We start from the raw sequence: 21363 nt of genomic DNA on the forward strand, positions 1-21363 counted from the left end.
TTAAAGAGTGTGTTTCAATTAATTTAGAGGGAAAGATATGGTTGGGTAACTGGGCATAGTGGTGCATGCCTGTAATCCCAGCAGCTCTGGAGGCTGAGGTGGGGGGGGTCTCAAGTTCAAGGCCAGACTCAGCAATTTAGTGAGACCTTGCCTAAAAATTAAAAGGCAGGGGAATGGAGACCTGGCTCTATATTTAAGGACCCTTGTACCCAGTACCAAAAAAAAATGCAGTTGTGTGATGGGAATTAGGTATCATTTACAGGTTAGTTTACACAGGTAAGCATGGCCAATGGTAGATTTTGTAAAAATAGAAAAGTTGTAAGAGTTAAAAAGGTGTTTTTAAGAACAGGAATATAAACTAACCTATATATCTATTGACCAATATGGAAAAGACACTACTGATATAACTTGAAACAAGAAAGTATAAAGGAGCATCTGCTTTTGCTACCTGATGGCCAGCCATGTGTATTGATGAGAGACATATGTGTTCACTATGTGGAAAGCAGAACAGTGAAGGTAGGTACAGAATGTGGCTAGATTCTTGGTTCTACCTGTGTCTAGATTTTATTATTTTTGGGAAAATAAAGCAACTCATCATGCATACCCCCCAAATCTTCCTAACTGTGGTATACCAGATACTTCAGAATATTCCTTTAGGGGAATTGTCCAGAGAAGGAAAGAATCTGTAAATTTCCTGGAAGGCAAATGATCTTTCAGAACCCCTCCAGTCTCTCTAATATTCTTCTCTGTTATCCTTCTTTGTCTCTCAGTAACAAAATGGGAAAACTGGAAATGAGATATCTTGAGAAGGAAATCAAATTGTTGTATGACTCAAATCAATACTATCTTATAACCAAAAGTTATACTGGGCCCTGCTAAAAGTCTGCATTTAGAATTTAGAAAACAAATAGTGCTCCATCAAATTCTTAAAGGAAGAGCAGAACAAATTATAAAGAGCAAATTCCATTTTCACTCTTGTTCCAGACCTAGAAACTTAACAGTTTATTCACTACCAGGGGGATCAAGGATTGCTATTTAACATTTCTATGGCCATTTTTGGCTACCTTTGACCTTTCAGATGTTGTATTTTTAGGTTTGTTATAAATATGGTTTACATGGTCCTGGTATGTATTGCAAAGCACTAAATCCATCATTGCTGTACCTGTGGTTTCCTTAATTTTGGGGAGCCGATGGCATCCATCTCTCAAAGTGCCAAACAAGGGATCGGCATTAATGGCTGTGTGCAGAGCAGGCACTGTCATCCGCGGACACATCCCTTCTGCCTGTGGGTGCAGTTCCTTAAAGTTGGCTCCATGGTTGGGAAGGCCAGTGGCTCTCTCCTCTGAAGGAATATAACTTACGCCTTTCCCAGAAGCATCTGGAATCAAGTGCTTTCCCATGGAGGGGCAGAGGGGCGACTCCACAGGAGTGGCACAGGCACTGCCGCTGCTGCCTGGACCACAGCCTGTGTCCACTGAAGAGCCTTGAGAGCTCTGTAGAGAAAAATGGCCCTCACTCTGCAGGGATGACATCCGCTTGGCCAAGTGGTAATCACAAAGGCGGGCCACACCCTCTTCCGCCTCTGGAAGCTTGGAGGAATGGTCACAGGTGGGTGAGTCAGCATCCTCTGGGTTATCTAAGTCTTTGGCTGAAGACACACAGGCCACATCTGTTAAGAAGCGGTCCCCTTGGCCAAGTCCTGAAACATCATTCACTTCTCCATCAAGAGCCCCTTCCTCTTTCCCTTCGGCCTCCCTTGCCCCAAGACCAGAAGCTCTGGGAAAGGCTTGCCCAGCTGCTGCTTCCAGTCCACCTTTCTCTGTGACCCCACCTTCAGGGGCCACATACCATCTTTGGCTGTCCTTGCGAAAGGCAGTTCTCTCTAGATTAAAAGTGCTGAGGTGTTGACTGTCCCTCGAAGACACAGTACCAAATTTCCCTTTGGCGTCCTCTTCCATCTCTGTGGTTTTGGTTCCCTGCTGTTTTTTTCCTGGCATGTTTCCACTTGTGGGGACTTTCCCCTCCCCCTCAGCCAGCTTGCTTTTCCTTTTGCTGGTGCATGAATATGCCACCGACCCCATGTGCAGTTTACTAAAATAGTCAGTGACCGACTTGGTCTCCATGGTTTCAGGCTCCATCTCCATGTGGTCCGAGTGAAGTATCTGCTTGGAAGGCACAACTTTGGACGGAAGGTCGGTCACTGGGCGAGCAGCCAGGCTGTGGGAGGACTTTGGAGGCAAGGCCCCTGCAGGAGCTTTGGAGGTGGGAAACTCTGTCTGCTCTTCTGCGAGGGGGTGGTAGCCTTCATGAGTGGCTAAGAACATGCGGGAGAGGCTCTCTGACTGCTTTTGTGCTGCGGCCAGTTCAGAACTCTCAGTCATTTCAGAAGAATTAGTTTCATTGCCCGAGTCTGACGAAGACTCAGGACTATAAGCCCGCAAGATGGCTACACCTGCATGCCGTAAAAAACAAGAAGCAATTAATGGATGTATCAGAGGCACTTGGAGACATGTAAGAAAATGGGACTCATTATTCTTTAAAAAAACAAAAACAAAACCAAGTTTTTCCCTTTTCAGTAAGGACTCTGAATTTATTGCACAGTTGTTCCAGAAATGGGGGTGGGGGACGTGCCATATGGTTTAAAAATAACAAAGAAAGCACATACACACACAAAAAAAACCCCGTGATGGTAGTTCAGCATATTTATGAAATGGGACAATGCGTGAAATGGAGAATACCACGTAACAGGACTCCAAAGACAAATGGCTCGAAAGGATGGAATGACACAGTTATCAGTGAATAAATGTAACAATCGTGAAAGAACCTGAATTGTCACTGGTCTGCTGTTCTTCTGAAACAGATAGAGCTTCTAGAGCTTCCAGCGTGGAAACGACAGCATTATCCAATCCCTTCTTGCACTTTCCCTCAGCACTAGTGGGCACAGCATCGATGAGGGACACGGGGATCTCATCGTTTTGCAGGCTGCTGCCTTGCTCCTTGTCTTCACGGAAGGACGTTGCCTGGCTCTGAGTGTCCTCCTCATCAGAACTGTCTCTAAATCCAGGTGGGGGTGCAGCAATGGCCATGTTCAAGGAACGTAACAGGAAGTCATCCTCATTGTCATCGCCTTCCGGAGGAGGCAGGGACGTGAGGTCAATGATGTCATCACTTGACCCAGACATATTGAGGATGGCTGGCTGGTTCATCTCACCCACCACAAGGTCCTCCTCACAGCTTACCTCATCCTCGTCCTCTGCATCATCAGTGTTTTCTGCATAACAGATGTCATGCAAGAGGGGCTCCTCTATTCCCTCAGGGGCCTCGAAATTTTTCACATCACCTATGTTTGCATAAACAGAATTTGCCACAAACTGGATGCTCTCTGTGTCTGGAGCGAGATCCAGGTTCTTCATGTCATTGGCACTGCTGATGTAGAGATTCTTCTGCTTCTCCAGCATTTCTGGACTCTCATCTAACAGTCTCTCATAGCCAAGAGTTGGGGGACTCATACCATCATCCAAGGCAAGATCTCCAAAAATAAAGGACACTTTAGCTCCTCTCGGAGATTCCTGTGCTTTCTTTAAAGTTTCTGGTCCTGAGAGGGTCATCAGGGACCGCTGGGCTAGACTTCTGTAGTCTGCCTCACAGGGAGCATCACCAGGCTGTGTCAACTGCTGGTTAAGTTCATCTGGATTATAGGTGTTGTCTATATACAAGTGCCGGTGGTCCTTTGGACACATGGTGCTGTCTGTAATCTCAACTGTCTTCTGTTTTGAATCTATATATGTTATCTGAGCTTCTTGTTCCCCTTCGCCAATGAAGGTGGTCATTTGAGGCATACAGTTCCAATCTGGGCCAAGGAGGTTAGGCTTTCCCTTATTTTCAGCTCCTAAAGAGAAAGAATCATGCAAAGACACATTACTGTAATTATATATATATATATATTTTTTTTTTGGTGGGAGGGCTTTATCTGTGTTTCTTAATTTAATGGCTTATAGCATCACTGTATAAATATAATTATTTTACTTTCCAAATAACAGTACTGCCCAATGTAAGCTCCAGGTGCAAGGATTCCTTGGTTAGGAGAATCACCACTAACAAAAGTGATATATACATATATATATATATATATATATATATATATATATATATATATACACACACACACACACACACACACATCAGTTATATATCTATATCGTTATATATAATTGCTATATTATTATTAGAAGACCTTATTTACATATATGAATATAAATATACAACGTGCCTTTTACAAAGCTGATAGGTGATATTTCAATAGGCTATTATTCTAGAAAACAAATTGTTCTTTTCACTGTAAAGTGAGATCTAACAGTCTTCACTTTGTGGTGGAAGATATTGGACTTTTTTCTCATTGAGTTAATAGAAGGTCAAGGATCTTCATACTTCCATCATACTTCCTAGAAAGTTAAAATAAATATTGTACCTCTACCTTCAGCCTATTTATATCCTACTGAATGTAATATATTCATGTACAAATGTCAGCATGAATCACTATATGTATGTGTGTATATAAAGAGTATATAATGTTTAAGGTGGAGCACATTCACAAGTAATGTATGTCTCTCTGCCATTTCTAAGTGTAGTTAATATTTAGAGTGACTTTAATTTTTGTTCTTGTCAGGGACCCATGAAGATTTGTTTGATGTTCATCATGAATTAAAATTGTAATACCCTAATTAAATATTATTGTTTTGTTTGCTCTTCAAGGGTATTTAAATATGGAATTTTTAAGTGAAGATTAGCTCTGATATTTAACAAGATGGGGAATTTGGGTTATTCTGTGATTATTGCTTTGTAGATTCTAGAAGCAACCTTTTGACCAAAATTTAGGACCCTTCCATTTTTCCATCTGTTCCCTCAAATTGCCACTTCGCCCAGTTTGGGTGATACTGTCATCATATGTATAAGACATACAGAAAATAAAATTGGTTTTACTAAAGGAATTTTTGCTCCCCCCCAAATTATACAATAGACTTCATGCTGAACACTGTTCAGAGTCATTTTATTAAATATATATATTCATAAATAGCAAGTAAAAGATATAATTTTGAAGACATTTAATTATATACTAGCCACAATTACATCTTACCTTATAATCAATATACTGCATGGGAGTTCAACATAATTTATCAACTATGAAAAATTAGGTTATGATGGGTTCTGTGGGTGTGTACATGTGTGTATATGTGTTTGTGGGGGTGGGATGTTGAGGAATACTTGTAACAGCTAAGTTTAGACCAGGTGTTGGCAATGTTTTCCATAAATGGAGGGCTAGAGAGTAAATATTTTAGTTTTTGGAAGCCAACTGTTTCAGTACAGCAACAACTAAACTCTGATGTTTTAACATGAAAATAGCTATAGGTGATACATAAACAAATGGGACGGAGTATGAGCTGAGTGGGTGGCATCCCCAAAATGTGTCCACACTATGATCTTATTTGGAAAAAGAGTTTTGCAGATTATTTCAAGGATTTTGAGGCAAGATCATCCTGAATTATCTGTTTGGGCACTAAATCCAATGGTGAGTGCCCTTGTGGTAGTAGGAGATTTGGACCACACCAAGAAGAGGTGAAGATCATGTGAAGACAGAGGCCAAGGCTGGAAATGTGCAGTCACATGGAATGCTGACAGCCATCAGAAGTGGGAAAGGCAAGGAAGGATCCTCCTCTAATTCCTTTGGAGTGAGTACTGCTGACACTTTGATTTTGGCCTTCTGGCCTCCAAAACTGGGAGGGATTTATGTTGTTTTGGCCACCAGATTTGTGATAATTTGTTACAGAGACTTTAGAAAAGTGATACAATGTGTGTAGTTAAATTCTAATAAAATTTTATTTGTAATAACAACTCATGGTTTAGACCAACAAAAACACTGAACAGACCAGAAAGCTAAAAGCAAGTTAATGATATTTATTCAGAGCCCCCTGAAGCCCAGAGATACAAAGGTATGGTGTCAGGGATTTTGAAAATGCTTAAAGGTATATTTTAAAGATGGAGGAAGATAAATGGAGGCTTACAGTTCCTTATTAGAGATCTTAACTAAGGTCTATCTCAGTTTGTAATGAGAAGAAAATACATGTTCAATTTTAGCTTCCTTCCAGAAGGGTATACTTATTTGGCTTCCTGGAATGATTGTGGAGACATGGAAGGATCTGGGGTGAGAACTTAGATCTGTTCTGTGGCTTAGCCTCCAGTGGACCAGGGATGAACTGATCTTACCAGACTTTACTCCTGATATTTCCCAAATCTCAGGAAATCTGTGGCAGTTTCTAAAGAGAAGATGTGCTTGTAGCCACTATAGGTACTAAGTCCCAGACTGCTGCTCACCTGAGGTCTACCTGTTTTGTTTTGGGATGTGCTATCTCTCCTTTATCCACCCTACCCTTTCTCAGAGTGGAGAAAGGTATTTGGAGCATTTTCCTCACCCTAGAAGAAATCACTGAGAGGCCAAGGCTCCATTTTTCCTCCATACTAAAAATACATTTTTAAAAAATATTTTCTTAGTTGTCAATGGACTTTATTTATATGTGGTGCTGAGAATTGAACCCACTGCCTCACACATGATAGGCAAGTGCTCTACCACTGAGCCACACCCCAGCCCAGTTATAATATTTTTGCAACTAAGTTTGCCTCTCAGTTTCACAACACATTTACATTGTAGATGGCTATAAATTGGATAGAAGTGAGACCCTTATTGCTGTAACCATTTTTAGAATGGAGATTTGGTCTTTTCCCCATACCCATACAATTTAGCAGTCCATGGTGAAAAGGTTTTAGTGTCAAGATAAACATTAAGATTAGAAATAAAAAAAAAAAAAAACAAAGCTGGGTTTTCAATGTGAAAGGATTATTTTAAGTTGCTGAACTGTTCTTCAGAATTTCAAGATCATTGCTGAATTGCTCTAAATCTCTTTGCTCAATGAAATTGTGAGGTTATAAAAATATGTGTGCAAACCCTATGTATACTTACTGCCTCCTTTTTGTTCTTTCCCTTTCTCTAATTATTTTTAGTCATGTGTGTCTTTCTAGGATTTCTTTGCTCCATCTTCCATCTTCCTCTCCCTTCTATATTTCTATAACTTTCATCTTCAATTTTTACACCATTTTTTCACTATCATCTAATAGAATTAGTAATAGAACTAGTGAGCATCATATTAGGTGTTGTACATATATTTTTTTCTAACACTTACCTTGCAAACTACGTTTTCAGTATCAGTTATACAAATGAGAAAACCCAAACCTAGAGTAATTTGAAAACACACACACTCCGAGGTGGGGTTGGATTAAACCTTAGTATCTGACTGGAAGTCATAATTGCCTTCTAACTCACTGTCATCTCTCTTTTTCTCTGCCTTCCCATTTTCTATGACTACAAATGCTTTAAGTTACCAAGCCATTATAATAAATTACATGTGAGTCTATGCGCATGTCTATGAATCTGCATGTTACAATATATTTGTGGAATAAAGACATGTTTTCTTCTCAGCTTAAAAAGAAGAGAGAGTTTTCCTTTCCCCCTTCTCTCAGAAATGGTGACAGAAATTTGTTTTTAAGAATTTCTTCTCTTTTAGAAGAAATACTATTTATAGAACTCCTGCGTATAATTTTTCATGTGTTGGTGGCTTGGCCTTGAATGGTGGTATCCATTAGCCACATTTACTGAAAATCCACTGTAGATAGAGGAAAATGCTCAAATACTTAAAAAAATTCCTAAAATAAATGAAAAACGCCCTCAAAGAAAGAATCAATTTATTATTTTTGGCCCTCCTTGTCCTCATTTTGTGTCCTGTCAAGAGGTTATATTGAAGTATTTGACATCTTTATCATCTTGATGCTCCTATTATGGATCTAAAATGGCTGCCAGAGCAGAATAAGTTCCTTCTACAATCCCTGAGTCCAAGTTCTGGGTAGGACCTACCTCCTCCTGCTGGAAAAGCTTCCTGATTCTGGGAAAATTTTGACTACAGGAAGGAGGATTCCAGGCAGGTGGGTCTAAGACATCTTAAGGAATGAGTAGCCCTAGAATAGGGGACTCACAATCATTAGTTGGGTATTCTGTTATTAGTTCTCTGTGTCCTGGCCACTGTAAGAGTGAGGCAATACAAATGCAGCCGTAACAACACACCTGAAATTTACAAGTGCCATAATAAATGTGATAGGGAATCAGCATTTTTAAAAATTAGACAATGTTAGCAATATTTGAATGCTTTTGTATTGTCTGGACATAACTTTTTCTATGTGATCAATTTTAACTCTTTAAGTGACATCTTCTTATTATTGTCAGGTAAGGTCTGGAAACCACAGTGGTGGTGAAGGAGTCACTGCTTCATTAGTTTAGAAAGAATATACCTGTGTCCTGGGTCCCTGCATTTTTCTTGTTGGCCATGTTAAATATCGACCTCCTGGAATCTACCAGCAGCCTGTAGTATCCAGCTGTCAAGCAGGCCAGGTTCATGGCATCTGAGGATTCCATCAGGAGTGTGATGGGCTGCACAAAAAAGATGTTTTGGTCAAAGCCATCCTCCTCAATAACCTCCCTCAAGTGGCAACAGCTGCATTTACACTCATGAAATAGAGAAGAAGTTATTGAGCAAAAACTGCATTGGAGAAATGTGAATGGGAAGAAAAAGTCAGGGATAACACAAAGTGCCTTAGTGAAAAACATTTAGGATATATCACTTAAAAAATCTGGACATTTATGATGTCTTCATGGTCAGATTAGAATAAAAACAACAACAACAACAAAAAATTGATTTTCTTCTCAAATAGTTAACACTTTAACTATTTATGTTAGTTATAAGTTACATCCATGACAAGAAGTGAATTCACAATGTGAAAATCAGCAGAAGTTTAAGTTTGGGGTTCATGGTGAAAATTAGTGTTAAAGAGAAGATTAAAAATCAAGTGGAAATTTCTGACGAGACTGAATGAAATACAGAAGACAATAAGAAAGTATTTTGAAAATTTATACTCTAGTAAAATAGAAAACCTCAAAGACACTGACAAATTTCTAGAGGTATATGATCAACCCAAACTGAGTCAAGAGGACATACACAATTTAAACAGATCAATTTCAAGCAAGGAAATAGAAGACACCATCAAAAGCCAAAAAAAAAAAAAAAAAAAAAAAAAAAAAAAAAAAAAAAAAGCCCAGGACTAGATGGATTTACAGCTGAGCTCTATAAATCTACAAAGAATTAATACCAATACTTCTCAAATTATTCTATGAAATAGAAAAGGAAGGAATCCTTCCAAACTCATTCTACGAAGCTAGTATTATCCTAATACCAAAACCAGGAAGAGACACATCAAAGAAAGAAAATTTCAGACCAATATCCCTAATGAACATTGATGCAAAAATTCAATAAAATTCCAGCTTAATTGCATACAAAAACATATTTAAAAATAGTGCACCATGATCAAGTGGGGTTCATTTCAGGGATGCAAGGTTGGCTCAACATATGGAAATCAATAAATATAATTTATCACATCAATAGATTTAAAGATAAGAACCATATGATTATATCAATTGAAACAGTGAATGCATTTGACAAAATATAGTACTATTTCCTGTTAAAAACATTAGAAAAACTAGGGATAGTAGGAACATACTCCAACATTGTAAAAGCTATCTATGCTAAACCCAAGCCCAACATCATTCTAAATGGTGAAAAATTGGAAGCATTCCCTCTAAAACCTGAAATAACACAGGGATACCCTCTTTCACCACTTCTATTAAATACAGTCCTTGAAACTGTGGCCAGACAATTAGACAGATGAAAGAAATTGAAGGGATATGAATAGGAAATGAAGAACTCAAACTCTCACTATTTGCTGATGACATACCTAGAGGATTGAAAACACTCTACCAGAAAACTTCTAGAATTAATGAATTAGCAAAGTAGCAGGATATAAAATCAATACTTATAAATCAAATGCATTTGCATATATCAATGATGAATCCTCTGAAATTAGGACAACTACCCCATTCACAATAGCCTCAAAAAAAAAAAATGCTTGGGAATCAACTTAACAAAAGAGGTAAAAGACCTATATAATGAAACTACAGAACACTAAAGAAAGAAATTGAAGAAAACCTTAGAAGATGGAAAGATCTCCCATGCTCTAGAATAGGCAAAATTAATATTGTCAAAATGGCCATACTACCCAAAGTGCTATACAGATTCAATGAAATTTCAATTAAAATCCCATTGTCATTCCTTATAGAGATATAAAAAGCAATTATGAGGGCTGGGGTTGTAGCTCAGTGATAGAGTGCTTGCCTACCATGTGTGAGGCACTGGATTCGACCCTCAACACCACATAAAAATGAATAAAGTAAAGGTATTGTGTCCATCTACAACTTAATTTTTTTTTTAAAAAGCCATCATGAAATTCATCTGGAAAAATAAGATACCCAGAATAGCCAAATAAATCCTTAGCAAGAAGAGTAAAGCAGGAGGCATCACAATACCAGATCTTAAACTACACTACAAAGCTATAGTAAGAAAAATGGCATGGTACTTGCACCAAAATAGACATGTAGACCAATGGGACAGAATAGAAGGCACAGAGAAAACAACCACACAAATACAGTTATCTCATATTAGACAGAGGAGCCCAAAACATACTTTGGAGCCAAAAACATACATTTTTTTCTTCAACAAATGGTGCTGGGAGGACTATAAATCCAAACCCCTATCTCTCACCTTGGACAAAACTCAGCTCAAAGTGAATCAAGGACCTAGGAATTAGACCAGAGACCCTGTGCCTAATGGAGGAAAAAGTAGGCCCGAATCTGCATCACATTGGATTAGGCCCTGACTTCCTTAATAAGACTCCTAAAGTGTAAGAAATAAAATCAAGAATTAACAAATGGGCTGGACTCAAACTAAAAAACTTCTTCTCAGCAAAAGAAACAATCAATAGGTTGAAGAGAGAGTCTACGTTTTGGGAGCAAAATTTTGCCACACACATGTTTGATGGAACACTAATCTCCAGGATATATAAAGGACTCAAAATACTTAACACCGAAAAAACAAACAACCCCATCAATAAGTGGGCTAAGGAGCTGAACAGACACTTCTCAGAAGAAGATATACATTCGATCAACAAATATATGAAAAATGTTCAACATCTCTAGTAACTAGAGAAATGCAAATCAAACTACTCCAAGATTTCATCTCACGCCAGTCAGAATGGCAGTTTTCAAGAATACAGACAACAATTGGCGAGGATGTGGGGAAAAAGGCACACTCATACATTGTTGGTGGGACTGCAAATTGGTACAACCAATCTAGAAAGAAGTATGGAGATTCCTTGGAACCACCATTTGACCCAGCTATCCCACTCCTTGGTCTACACCCAAAGGACTTAAAATCAGCATACTATAGTAACACAGCCACATTAATGTTTATAGCAGCACAATTCACAAACTATGGAAGCAACCTAGATGCCCTTTAATAGATGAATGGATAAAAAATTGTGGTATATATACACAATGGAATATTACTCAGTATTAAAAGAGAATAAAATTATGGCACTTGCAGGTAAATGGATGGAGTTGGAGAATATCATGCTAAGTGAAGTAAGCCAATCCCAAAAAACCCAAGGCCAAATGTTCTCTCTGATTAAGTGGATGCTGATCCATAATGGGCGGGAGCATGGGAAAAATGGAGGAATTTTGATGGGACAAAGGGGAGGGAGGGGCCAGGAGGGGTCATAGGGGCAAGGAAGGAAAGATGGTAGAATGAGATGGAGATCAGTAACCTAAGTACATGTATGACTGCACATATGGTTGTACACTGTGTACAACCAGAGAAATGAAAATTTGTGCTGCAGTTGTGTACAATGAATTAAAATGCATTCTGCTGTTATATATCCTAATTAAAATAAATAAATTAATTAATAATAAAAAAGACTAAAAACTGTCAAAGATATCTAGGAAAAGGATACTTCTGAAAGAAATGGTACATGTACAGGAAGGTTAACTAGAACTGAGAGTTGAGAAAAGACCTTGATAAAACTTTCTGGAAACCAATGATATTATATAATTGGACATGTATCTTGGGTGCTCAGGGAAGGAAATGTTGATAGAGAAATATTTTTTTAGTTAGGAAGAGTGTGTTCTTGTGGAAAGCGAAAGAAACTGGGAGAGAAATAAGGGAGCAACATAAAGCAGACATGAAGAGAGGAAGAAATAGGTCTCTACTGTCACTCCCAGGAATAGGATACTGGTCATGCTCAATGTCCCTGATTGGTAGAATAGAAATTCCCATCCAAAGAACCTGTACTACTTGTTGAACTATCTTTCCTTCAACTATAGTTGTGGTCTCCCCTCAATCTTGAAGCTATACTACCATTATTCAATACAAAGCAGGACACCATTAGTAGGGTCTCACCATTCATTTCTATTTAGATTAATGCTGATTAGCAGACCTATAATGACCACATTCAGTTCATTCTTCTGCCCTTTTCTCATTATGGGGTTATTTCCCTCAGTATCATTAGTCATGGACTAGGATAGACATTCCAAATCCATCCTTACACTTGTAAATTGCCATGAAGTCAACTGGAGTCCTCTAGATTCAGCCCATGAAATCCTATGGGGCATAGATAACATGTCCTAGTTCCATATTCTCTTTCCTGACCATTTGTTCCTGTTGCAGAGTGTACTGATATATCCTGATTTGCTCTAGAAACCCTTTCCCATAGCTTCCGTTATTCTTGATCCACTCTTCCCAGACCACACTGGTGGTAGTGTGGGCATGGTTGGGTCTTCTCTGACCATCTTCAGAGCATCCCTGCTAGCTGATGCTGTCTCTTTTGTGGAGGCCCTGTCTCCTTTTGGGTCTAGTGCTTTTTCTCCATAGAAACATTAGATAAATTAACATAGGCAAACTCCAATGACTCAAATTTACTGGAAGAAGAAGGGGGTGGGAAAGGAGACCTGGATTGTTTTCTGCTGATTTCTGATAAGGGGAGTAGAGTTTAGCTCTTTGTAGACAACCTCGGATGGTTGTTTTAAATAGAATGACCATGACATTCCTAGAAGCAAGATGTTTAGTCAGTACCAATTTCTACAGCATGAGAAGACAAACTAAAATACCCACCTTTTCCAAAAGAACGATCACATATGGTCCCAACTTAATGAAAGGGAATAGGACTTTTGAATAAAGTTAGGGAAAAGAATCTCCCTGACTCTGAGTGAATCATACATTCTAGAAAGTTGGGAAAAATCTCCCCTAGTCTCTGCCTATGGCTCAGTATTATAAAATAAGAGGGACCTAGAAATGAGATAGCTTTCTTTCTCATGTATAGATAAAGAAATGAAGCCCAGAGAAGCATAGCAAATTGCCCCCAAATCACAGCAGACTGAAGTCTCAGGCCTGAGTGGGATGGGTTTTCCTGCACCTCAGAGCATTGCTGAGACTCTGCACACATTAACTTCTCTGCTTTGTAAATGCCAGAAGTGTTGCCAGAAATGAAATGTTTAAACCAAGGTCATATGTCAACATTTGAAAGGCTTACCTTCACATCTAGCACATGGAGCTCCACCCTCACCAAGTTCTCCTCTTCAGTAAACATTTCGATCCTGTTGACATGGCTGAAGTCAGCTAAAAGTGCCACCAGATTGGTTTTGGTATTTATGACATGGCTTATGCCATACCGTGGCCCAACCAGGAGTGTCACTTCTGAACGCTTTTCTGCCTGCTGAGAAGAGATGGTGACAAAATATTTTAAAACCCACACTTTCTGAAGCACCATGCAAAGTTGAACCTGAGAGCCTGTTTTTATAAGATTATATTTTCTTTTTTATTTAGAGAGAGAGAGACAGAATTTTTTAAAATTTATTTTTTAGTTTTCGGTGGACACAACATCTTTATTTTTATGTGGTGCTGAGAATTGAACCCGGGCCGCACGCATGCCAGGCAAGCGCATTACCACTTGAGCCACATCCCCAGCCCTAAGATTATATTTTCTTTAGAAAGTACGTCTGGGTCACATTGTACTACATCATCCAATGAGAAGAACCAGATATACGATCACATTGAAGCTCTTGTAAATTATGAATAATATATAAAGAAAATGTTATCATAACACAATAAATTCATAATCACAAAAGGTTTTTTTTTAGAAATGAGGTTTGTGGCTTCTCTCTTTTTAGTGTCAAAGAAACTTCTGGCTCAATGATTTAAAAAGCAGCTGTTGTTAGAGCCCTTTGATTCTCCTGTTTCTTCACATTTCTTTTTCTAGGGCATTCTGCAATGGCATTATCTAGTTTAACATTTTTTTTTCAGATATTTTCAGACAGTGGTGAAGTCAATTAGAAATGAAGGCTGGAAAATATTCATAGCTGATTTGCTTTTGCTTCAGGGGCAGCTCATTGAAGACAGCCTCTGCAGTGATATTTTATGGACCTCTATAGCTTCTGATAAAAAGCAAGAAAGCAGAAATTACCACTAACGTTGCCTTGAACACACGGCCCCCATACAGTCGCAGGTCACTGAGGAACTTGAGATAGTGAACCTTGGCTTGTAGTGCAGAGAGCTGAAGAGAGAAAAGGAAACTAACTTGTTGACTCCATTGGGTGTGAGTCCATTTGGGCTAGAGACCAACTATAAACAAGGGACAAACTAGAAGAACAATTTCTTGCTGGGGAGATGGAGTATGACAAGACCCTTCTTTAGGAAGGAGAGTAAATTGCTATGTATTTGGTTTCCTGATGATAGATTGCAACATGGCATCAAGATTCAAATCTTAATTCATTTGAGAGAAATGCATGGGGAACTCACGAGTATGGGTATGTGGGCTGAGATGTTTGACAAGTGAGAACAAGTTCATAAAATGTTCCATTGAAACATCTGCCCATTGGGAAGTTTCAAGAGGCGAGTGGTGCTTTCCAATTGCAACTAAGGACAAAGGTGGACTGCACACAAATTCTCCCACAGCACAGGAGACTCACCTGTATGTAGTTTGTGGGAGCTGTTTAGAATACGCACCTGGAATCTATGCAAAGCCTTTTAAACAGGCTCTTACACCTCCCCTCTCAAGTTTCTTCTGGTCTTTGCAAATTTACAGGGAAAGTGAACTTTCTGAACTCCAATCATTGTGGAAATGTTTGAACTTGCTATATAAGTCCTTGTTTGGTTAATTCAACTCTGAGAATCTGTTGAGTTTCATGAATGAATTACAAATGAAATTTTATCCAGATAAAGTTTATCTTTATAAAGACTTAATGGAGGTCCACACATCATTAAAAAAAGTATTTCGATTAAAAACACGTCCATGTTTCATACTGAATGTGCCAGGAATGTTTATTAAGGGTGAAATTTTCCAACAAGGCTTAGATGATCTTTCAGTAGCAATGCCTATTAAATTCTGTTTCACTTGAAGGTACTATCCTTTATGTAATTGTTATTTAGTGCCATTTATTATTGTTATTGTTGTTGTTGTTGTTGTTGTTATTATTATTATTATTATTACTATTATTTTGTGGTACTGGGTATTGAACTCAGGGACTCACACATGCTAGGGAAGTGCTCACCATTGAAGTACATTCCCAGCCCTTTTAAAATTTCGATTTTGAGACAGGGTCTTGCTAATTTGCAGAGGCTGACCTGTAACTTGTTATCCTCTTGCTTCAGCCTCTCAAGTAACTGAGATTATAAGCATGTGCCACTGTATCTGGCTAACTCATCTTACTTTTTTACAAAAACTCAACATGCTTTGCAAATTTTGAAAGCAAGCCACTTGTTATAGAAAAGCTTAGCATTATAGAAGGACAGTGATACATACAGAAATGGATAGAACTTATATTAGTTTCTAAATTATTATAATGCAAATGGGTCAGACTTTAAAAAAATATCAAATCAACTAGTAGAAATTAGCTTTGGGCAAATCATAATGGAAATTTAAAAAAAATCTTGACCCAGGGCATTCCACTATATTCTTAAAGCTGAATGTTCACTGCGATGGGACAAACATACTCCCATGAACTGTAAGTGAAAGGAGGCTGAGAGTGTGTTGAACCTGATTACACATTAAAAAATGTTACGGGGCAGGGAGAAAGGAATAGAAATAATGTGCCTTAACTAGTAAAATGACTTAGAATCTGATATTAAGATCAAAGAATTATCTACATGGACCATGATATACATGAGAGTCATATAAGTTTCTATAGCCAATATCAATTGGAAAGTGTTCTTAGGTTGTTGGGCTTCTCCCTATTTTATATGCCAATAATTCAAGTCTCCTTCTCTTTCTGGTTATTGGAATCATTTTTAAAAAATTATTTACAAACCATACCTTTCTTTTCTGACCAACAGTATATTTTAAAAAGTCTTCTGTGTTTCTCCTACTTAATAAAAACAAATACAAAAGTTTTAACACTAATGATGAGTGACAGAAATAATTTTATCTTCCTTCTAAAAGTAGGATTTAATCCAATAGTTGTCAGTAGGGGTGATTTTGTTCCCTAGGGCACAATTGGCAATGTATGGAGACATTTTTCTTTGTCGCAATTAGGGGAGGGGTGAAAATGGCATCTGGTAGGTAGAGACCACAATGCCCAGGACAGCTTCCCTTTCCCCTGTGACAAAGAATGAACTGTTACAGATATCAATTATGTTACAGTAGATATACCCAGATTTAAAAAGGGCCCCTTTTGGGCTGCTATACACTTAAGCTGGTCTGAACAGTAAGCAAGAACATGAAGGAAATGCAGAATTATCTTACAGTTCTATTGTCTAATCACAAGGTCTCAGAGGCCATGCAAGGTAGGCTCGTGAATGTACACGTCTTGTACAATAAGGGATTTCTAACTTGTAGGAAGTACACAGGTTTCCATAAGGATATTTGTTTTTCATTAGTCTTAGAAAACGTTAATGATTTTTTTTAAGTTATAGAGTGTTACTGCCTTCTGAAAATATGGTGCTAAGTATTTTATTCATGGGCTAATTTTAAACATTTAAAAAAATGCATGCAAACCTCCCTCTTCAAAATCTATTTTCTATTAAGATGCAAATGTGATACCTTTTTACCCGGTGGTACCAAGTTTTGATTTGCTTTGACAAGGTGTGAAAGTGCTTTCTTTATGTTCTTCTCTTTCATGCTTTGCAGCACAGCAGAGGGAAGAAAAGTCTCTAATCCCCATTCTTTCCTGCAAGAAAAAGCATATCTTTAATTTCACATTCCTGTGATGATTAGTTATCTAAGACAAAATGGCACTCTGATGTTTGTTGGAACAAATGAACTCTTGGTAGGGCAGGGAAGCAACTTTTAATTTACATCTAGGAAACATACTATTTGATCATTAATACATATGTTTGCATTTTAAAAGAAACCTATTCCTTACTCTCCAGAAAGAATGCTAAGAAGGCATATGGGGACCAATAGAAATTGAAGAGGCACTCTGTCCAACCCATTTCTGGAGATTAATTCACATGTCCAAGTTTATTCTTTCAATACCTGTTTCTATCCATTTATTTGTTTATTCCCATTCTCACATCTCCCTGTCTGCCCACATTTTCTCTCTTTCTCCTTCTTCTCTTAGAAGAATGGTTGCAATTTCTTCATGCCCCAAAGCATCTTCTTTGCCATTATCCCTCATCAGTGGCTCATTTTCTAGAAACTCACAGTTCTTTTATCCCAGTCAATTCATGTGTAACTCCTTCCATCAATATCTCTTATGCAGGGGGCAGGTTATGACCCTCAAGTATGTCGGTACTTACAGGAAGTATACATCTATCATGGATATGGATATATAAGAAAAAAAGCAGCACATAGGACTGGGTAAATATATTTTTGGCCAAACCCCCAGCAATCGTTAAATCCTCTTCTAAGAAGGTTCCATATTTGAATGCTTAGAAACCTATACTGATTGTTTGTGGGCCCAACCAGTGTCATCTAAATTATAAAGAGCTTCAAGAAGATTCTGTTATTTCTCCCTTTCCAGATCCTCTCTGAAGAAGGGTAAGAAGAAATCAGCATACCTCAGGAATGCAACCCCATCAGTGTTTATAGCAGCTCAATTTACAACAGCTAAGCTATGGAGGCAACCTAGGTGCCCTTCCATAGATGAATGGATAAAGAAAATGTTGGATATATACACAATGGAATATTACTCAGTCATAAAGGAGAATAAAATTATGTCATTTTCTGGTAAATGAATGGAACTGAAGACTATCATCCTAAGTGAAATAAACTCATCTCTAAAATCAAAGTTTGAATGTTTTCTCTGATATGCAGAAGCTAATTTAAAATAAGGGGGTATAAAAGACCAGAATAGAAGTAAGATCAGAGGAGTAGAAAAAGGGGAATGAAGGGAAGAGAGAAGGAATGGCATAGGAAAAGTGAGTGGAGTGAATCTGACTTTACTTTCACATGTACATATAGGAATATAGCACAGTGACTCTCACCCTCACATACGTTCATAAGACACTAGTTAGAAAAAAAGTTGTAAGTAAATAGCACAAAGATAGATAGATTTATTGTCATGTATAACTAAAAAGAACCAATAAAAATAGAAAAAATCCAACCTTCCCCCAGTTGACCATTCATGTTCTTTGTTAAAGATGCAATTATTTGTGATCACTATATTTTTTCTTCTTCCTCAACTTGTACTTATTATTTTAATTCATTATTTGGAACTCTTGTGGGTGATATTTTAGTTCTACTTTTATCATTAATTAATTAATTTACTTTGGTACTGGGGATGGAACTCAGGGCTTCATGCATGCTAGATAAGTACTCTACCACTGAGCTATAGCCCCAGCCTGGAATTATTACTTTAAATAACTACTTTTCATATCTTTATGTCTTATCTTTACAATCAGACCACAAGTTCCTTGATGCTCAATGAATATTTGTTGAATAAAGGAATTGATGATGACACTATTGTAGAATCTGCAAGATTCTTAGTCAAGCTAGTTATCTTTGAGAGGTTTTTGACTCTACAACCTGGGAAAATGTTCAACCTGGGAAAATGTGGCTACAAGAGAGTAGGAACAGAAATGCATCTTAATTGTGTGAAGATCTGCTCAGGTTGTGCAGGTCACCTTTTCAAATGGCAGCCAGTTTCATTGGTCTCTAAGAACTTCAGAAAGGGGAGTGGAAAAAGGTGTGAATGTGTCCAGCTGCGTTTGAGACCTCTCTGTGAGCTGTACCTCTCTCAGGCTAGAGTCACTGCAGGTGTGTGGCAAGGGAAAAAGAGAGAAACCATCTGGGAGGAGTGGTTTGAGACTCTAACTGAATATGAGGGTTTGTCTCTAGGCATCAATGGGTGAATTGAGAGTTGCCAGAACAGTAGCACTGAAGACAGAAAATTGGAGTTCAAATACTTTTCAACACAAGTTCATGAGAAAAGCCATTTTCCCCCCAGGTGGGTTAACCTGGCATCATGTTATTTTATAGTCAGCCCATGGGAGGCTTCTTTGGAAGGTGAGATTATTGTTAGTTTGTCCATCTCTTAGAGGTGGGGACAGGGAGAAATTCAAGGCAACTTTAAGCGTTACATGGAGATGGGGTTTTGGCCTGGTCATGAACTCTGAAATATGAGTGTTCCAGTTTCTTAGCGTAAAGAACTGCCAGCACGAAGTAAGTTGGGGTTGATTTAGGCTTTTGAATCACCTCCAGGGAGATACAGAGCTCCCTTTTAAAGGATGACCCTTAAATAGACTCACTTATATAGACTCATCAACTGAGGGCAATACATACTGTCTTTTTTCTAAGACAAGGGGATCTTCCCCTGGCTGAAAAAGTCTATGGAAGCAGTTGAATGGAAGACTAAGCAAGAGAAGGCATTCATAACAAGATATGATTCACAAAGTAAAGTTGGTTTGGGGCATCCTTTCAACCTCAGTTTTCACTACAAATACCATGCTTCCCAATTATGGCATTGCTTTTTTTTTAAAAAAATATTTATTTGTAGATGAATTCACTGTATCTTTATTTATTTTTATGTGGTACTGAGGATCGAACCCAGTGCCTCACACATGTAAGGCAAGCACTTTACCACTGAGCTACAGCCCCAGCCCGGCATTACTTTTGATATTGCATTTTGACCATCTCAAGTGATCTCAGGTTATGCAGACACTTTGCAAACACAGGTGCCTTAAGCCATCATGCAAACTGTTGCACAACAAAGGGTCCCCTTGCCCCTTCCAATGAATGGCCCTATGACTTGGGCAAATTACATAATCATTCTATGCCTCAGTTTGCTCATCTCTAAAATGAACCTAAAATCCCACTGCAACTATAGGGACATTGTGAGAATTAAACAAGTAAATGCTTGAAAGGCACTGAGATTAAAGCTTGGCTTGGAACCAAATCCTTTTAGGAATTTTTAAATGTACACTTCATTTTAAATGTGACCCTCATTTTAACTACAATTTTTAAAGACAGATTATATAAGTAATGGATCTCTTCCACTACATCAGGGACATGATATTCATACATTTGCCTCTGGTTAACAAATGCTCTGCTACAAGCAAGATCAATTTTGGAAATAAAGATCAAAAATACACTGAGGTGTTAAGGAGGCAGCATCTCTGTCTCTGAAATGACGCTGAGAGCCAACACTTACTCGATGTATTTGAGCGATATTTTCTGCGTCTGCTTGGTGGTAACTGTTGCGATGTACATTTGTAAGGCGGCCAGCCGCAGGGCTATGTCGTATTTCAGCTCCGGACCAAATCGCTCCTGAACCACATCGTTACAGCTCTGCGAAGAGACCAGCAGAGGGCGCAGCTCGTCAGAGAATGGGCCGCCCCGCTTTGCCTTAGAGGAACAGGTGACACGCATTTCCCCCAGCGTTTTCAACCCTCACTTCAAAGGCAAGGAGGCTAAAAGTGGAAACATTTCCACCGTGCTGCTTGGAACCGCGTCAGTATTTAACTGCACGCACAAACACAGAGACCACACAAAACATTTAACATTCATCGACAAGCTGTTATTTAAATATTTAGCTTTTTGTAAAAATAATTAGGATTTTAGGAATGAAATTTCCAAACACAGGTGCTGCAGCTGAACACGCGAAGCACTGATAGCATAATATGGCTTTTGGAGTTAGGCTGTCAGAGTTGGAATTCTAGGCTCCTAATTTGTTCTTCCATTTCCTAGGGGGTGTGAACTCGGGCAAGTGTCCCCTCTTATAAAGAGGGGGAAAAGCATCAAGAGTCATAGGGTTGTGTTGAGGATTACCTAAATTAATGTAAAGCCATTAGAACTTAGCTGGTAAATTGTAAACGCTCTTACAGATTAACTACTGTCATCAACAACATTCCTCTCTGCCTTCTCTCTTTCTGTCAATCCAGAGCAGCT

The 21363-nt window shown here is 38.5% G+C and overlaps 1 protein-coding gene across 6 annotated transcripts in view; it reads right to left on the minus strand.

The window, feature by feature from the left end:
* Positions 1-21363, minus strand: part of Frmpd4 (FERM and PDZ domain containing 4) — an 810201-nt gene that overhangs the window by 4689 nt on the left and 784149 nt on the right. For all 6 annotated transcript variants that reach the window (XM_058572590.1, XM_058572588.1, XM_058572587.1 and 3 more), the window contains 7 exons: positions 20627-20763; positions 17077-17203; positions 14503-14592; positions 13573-13755; positions 8392-8530; positions 2825-3889; positions 1163-2452 (listed from right to left, as the gene is read on the minus strand). In XM_058572590.1, coding sequence (XP_058428573.1) covers positions 1163-2452; positions 2825-3889; positions 8392-8530; positions 13573-13755; positions 14503-14592; positions 17077-17203; positions 20627-20763 — 3031 coding nt within the window. The remainder of the gene's footprint in view (positions 1-1162; positions 2453-2824; positions 3890-8391; positions 8531-13572; positions 13756-14502; positions 14593-17076; positions 17204-20626; positions 20764-21363) is intronic.

The sequence above is a fragment of the Marmota monax genome, unplaced genomic scaffold (assembly GCF_021218885.2).
Source record: "Marmota monax isolate L192 unplaced genomic scaffold, Marmota_monax_Labrador192_F-V1.1 WCK01_AAM20220418_F8-fsc00089, whole genome shotgun sequence".
NCBI classification, from domain to species: Eukaryota; Metazoa; Chordata; class Mammalia; order Rodentia; family Sciuridae; genus Marmota; species Marmota monax.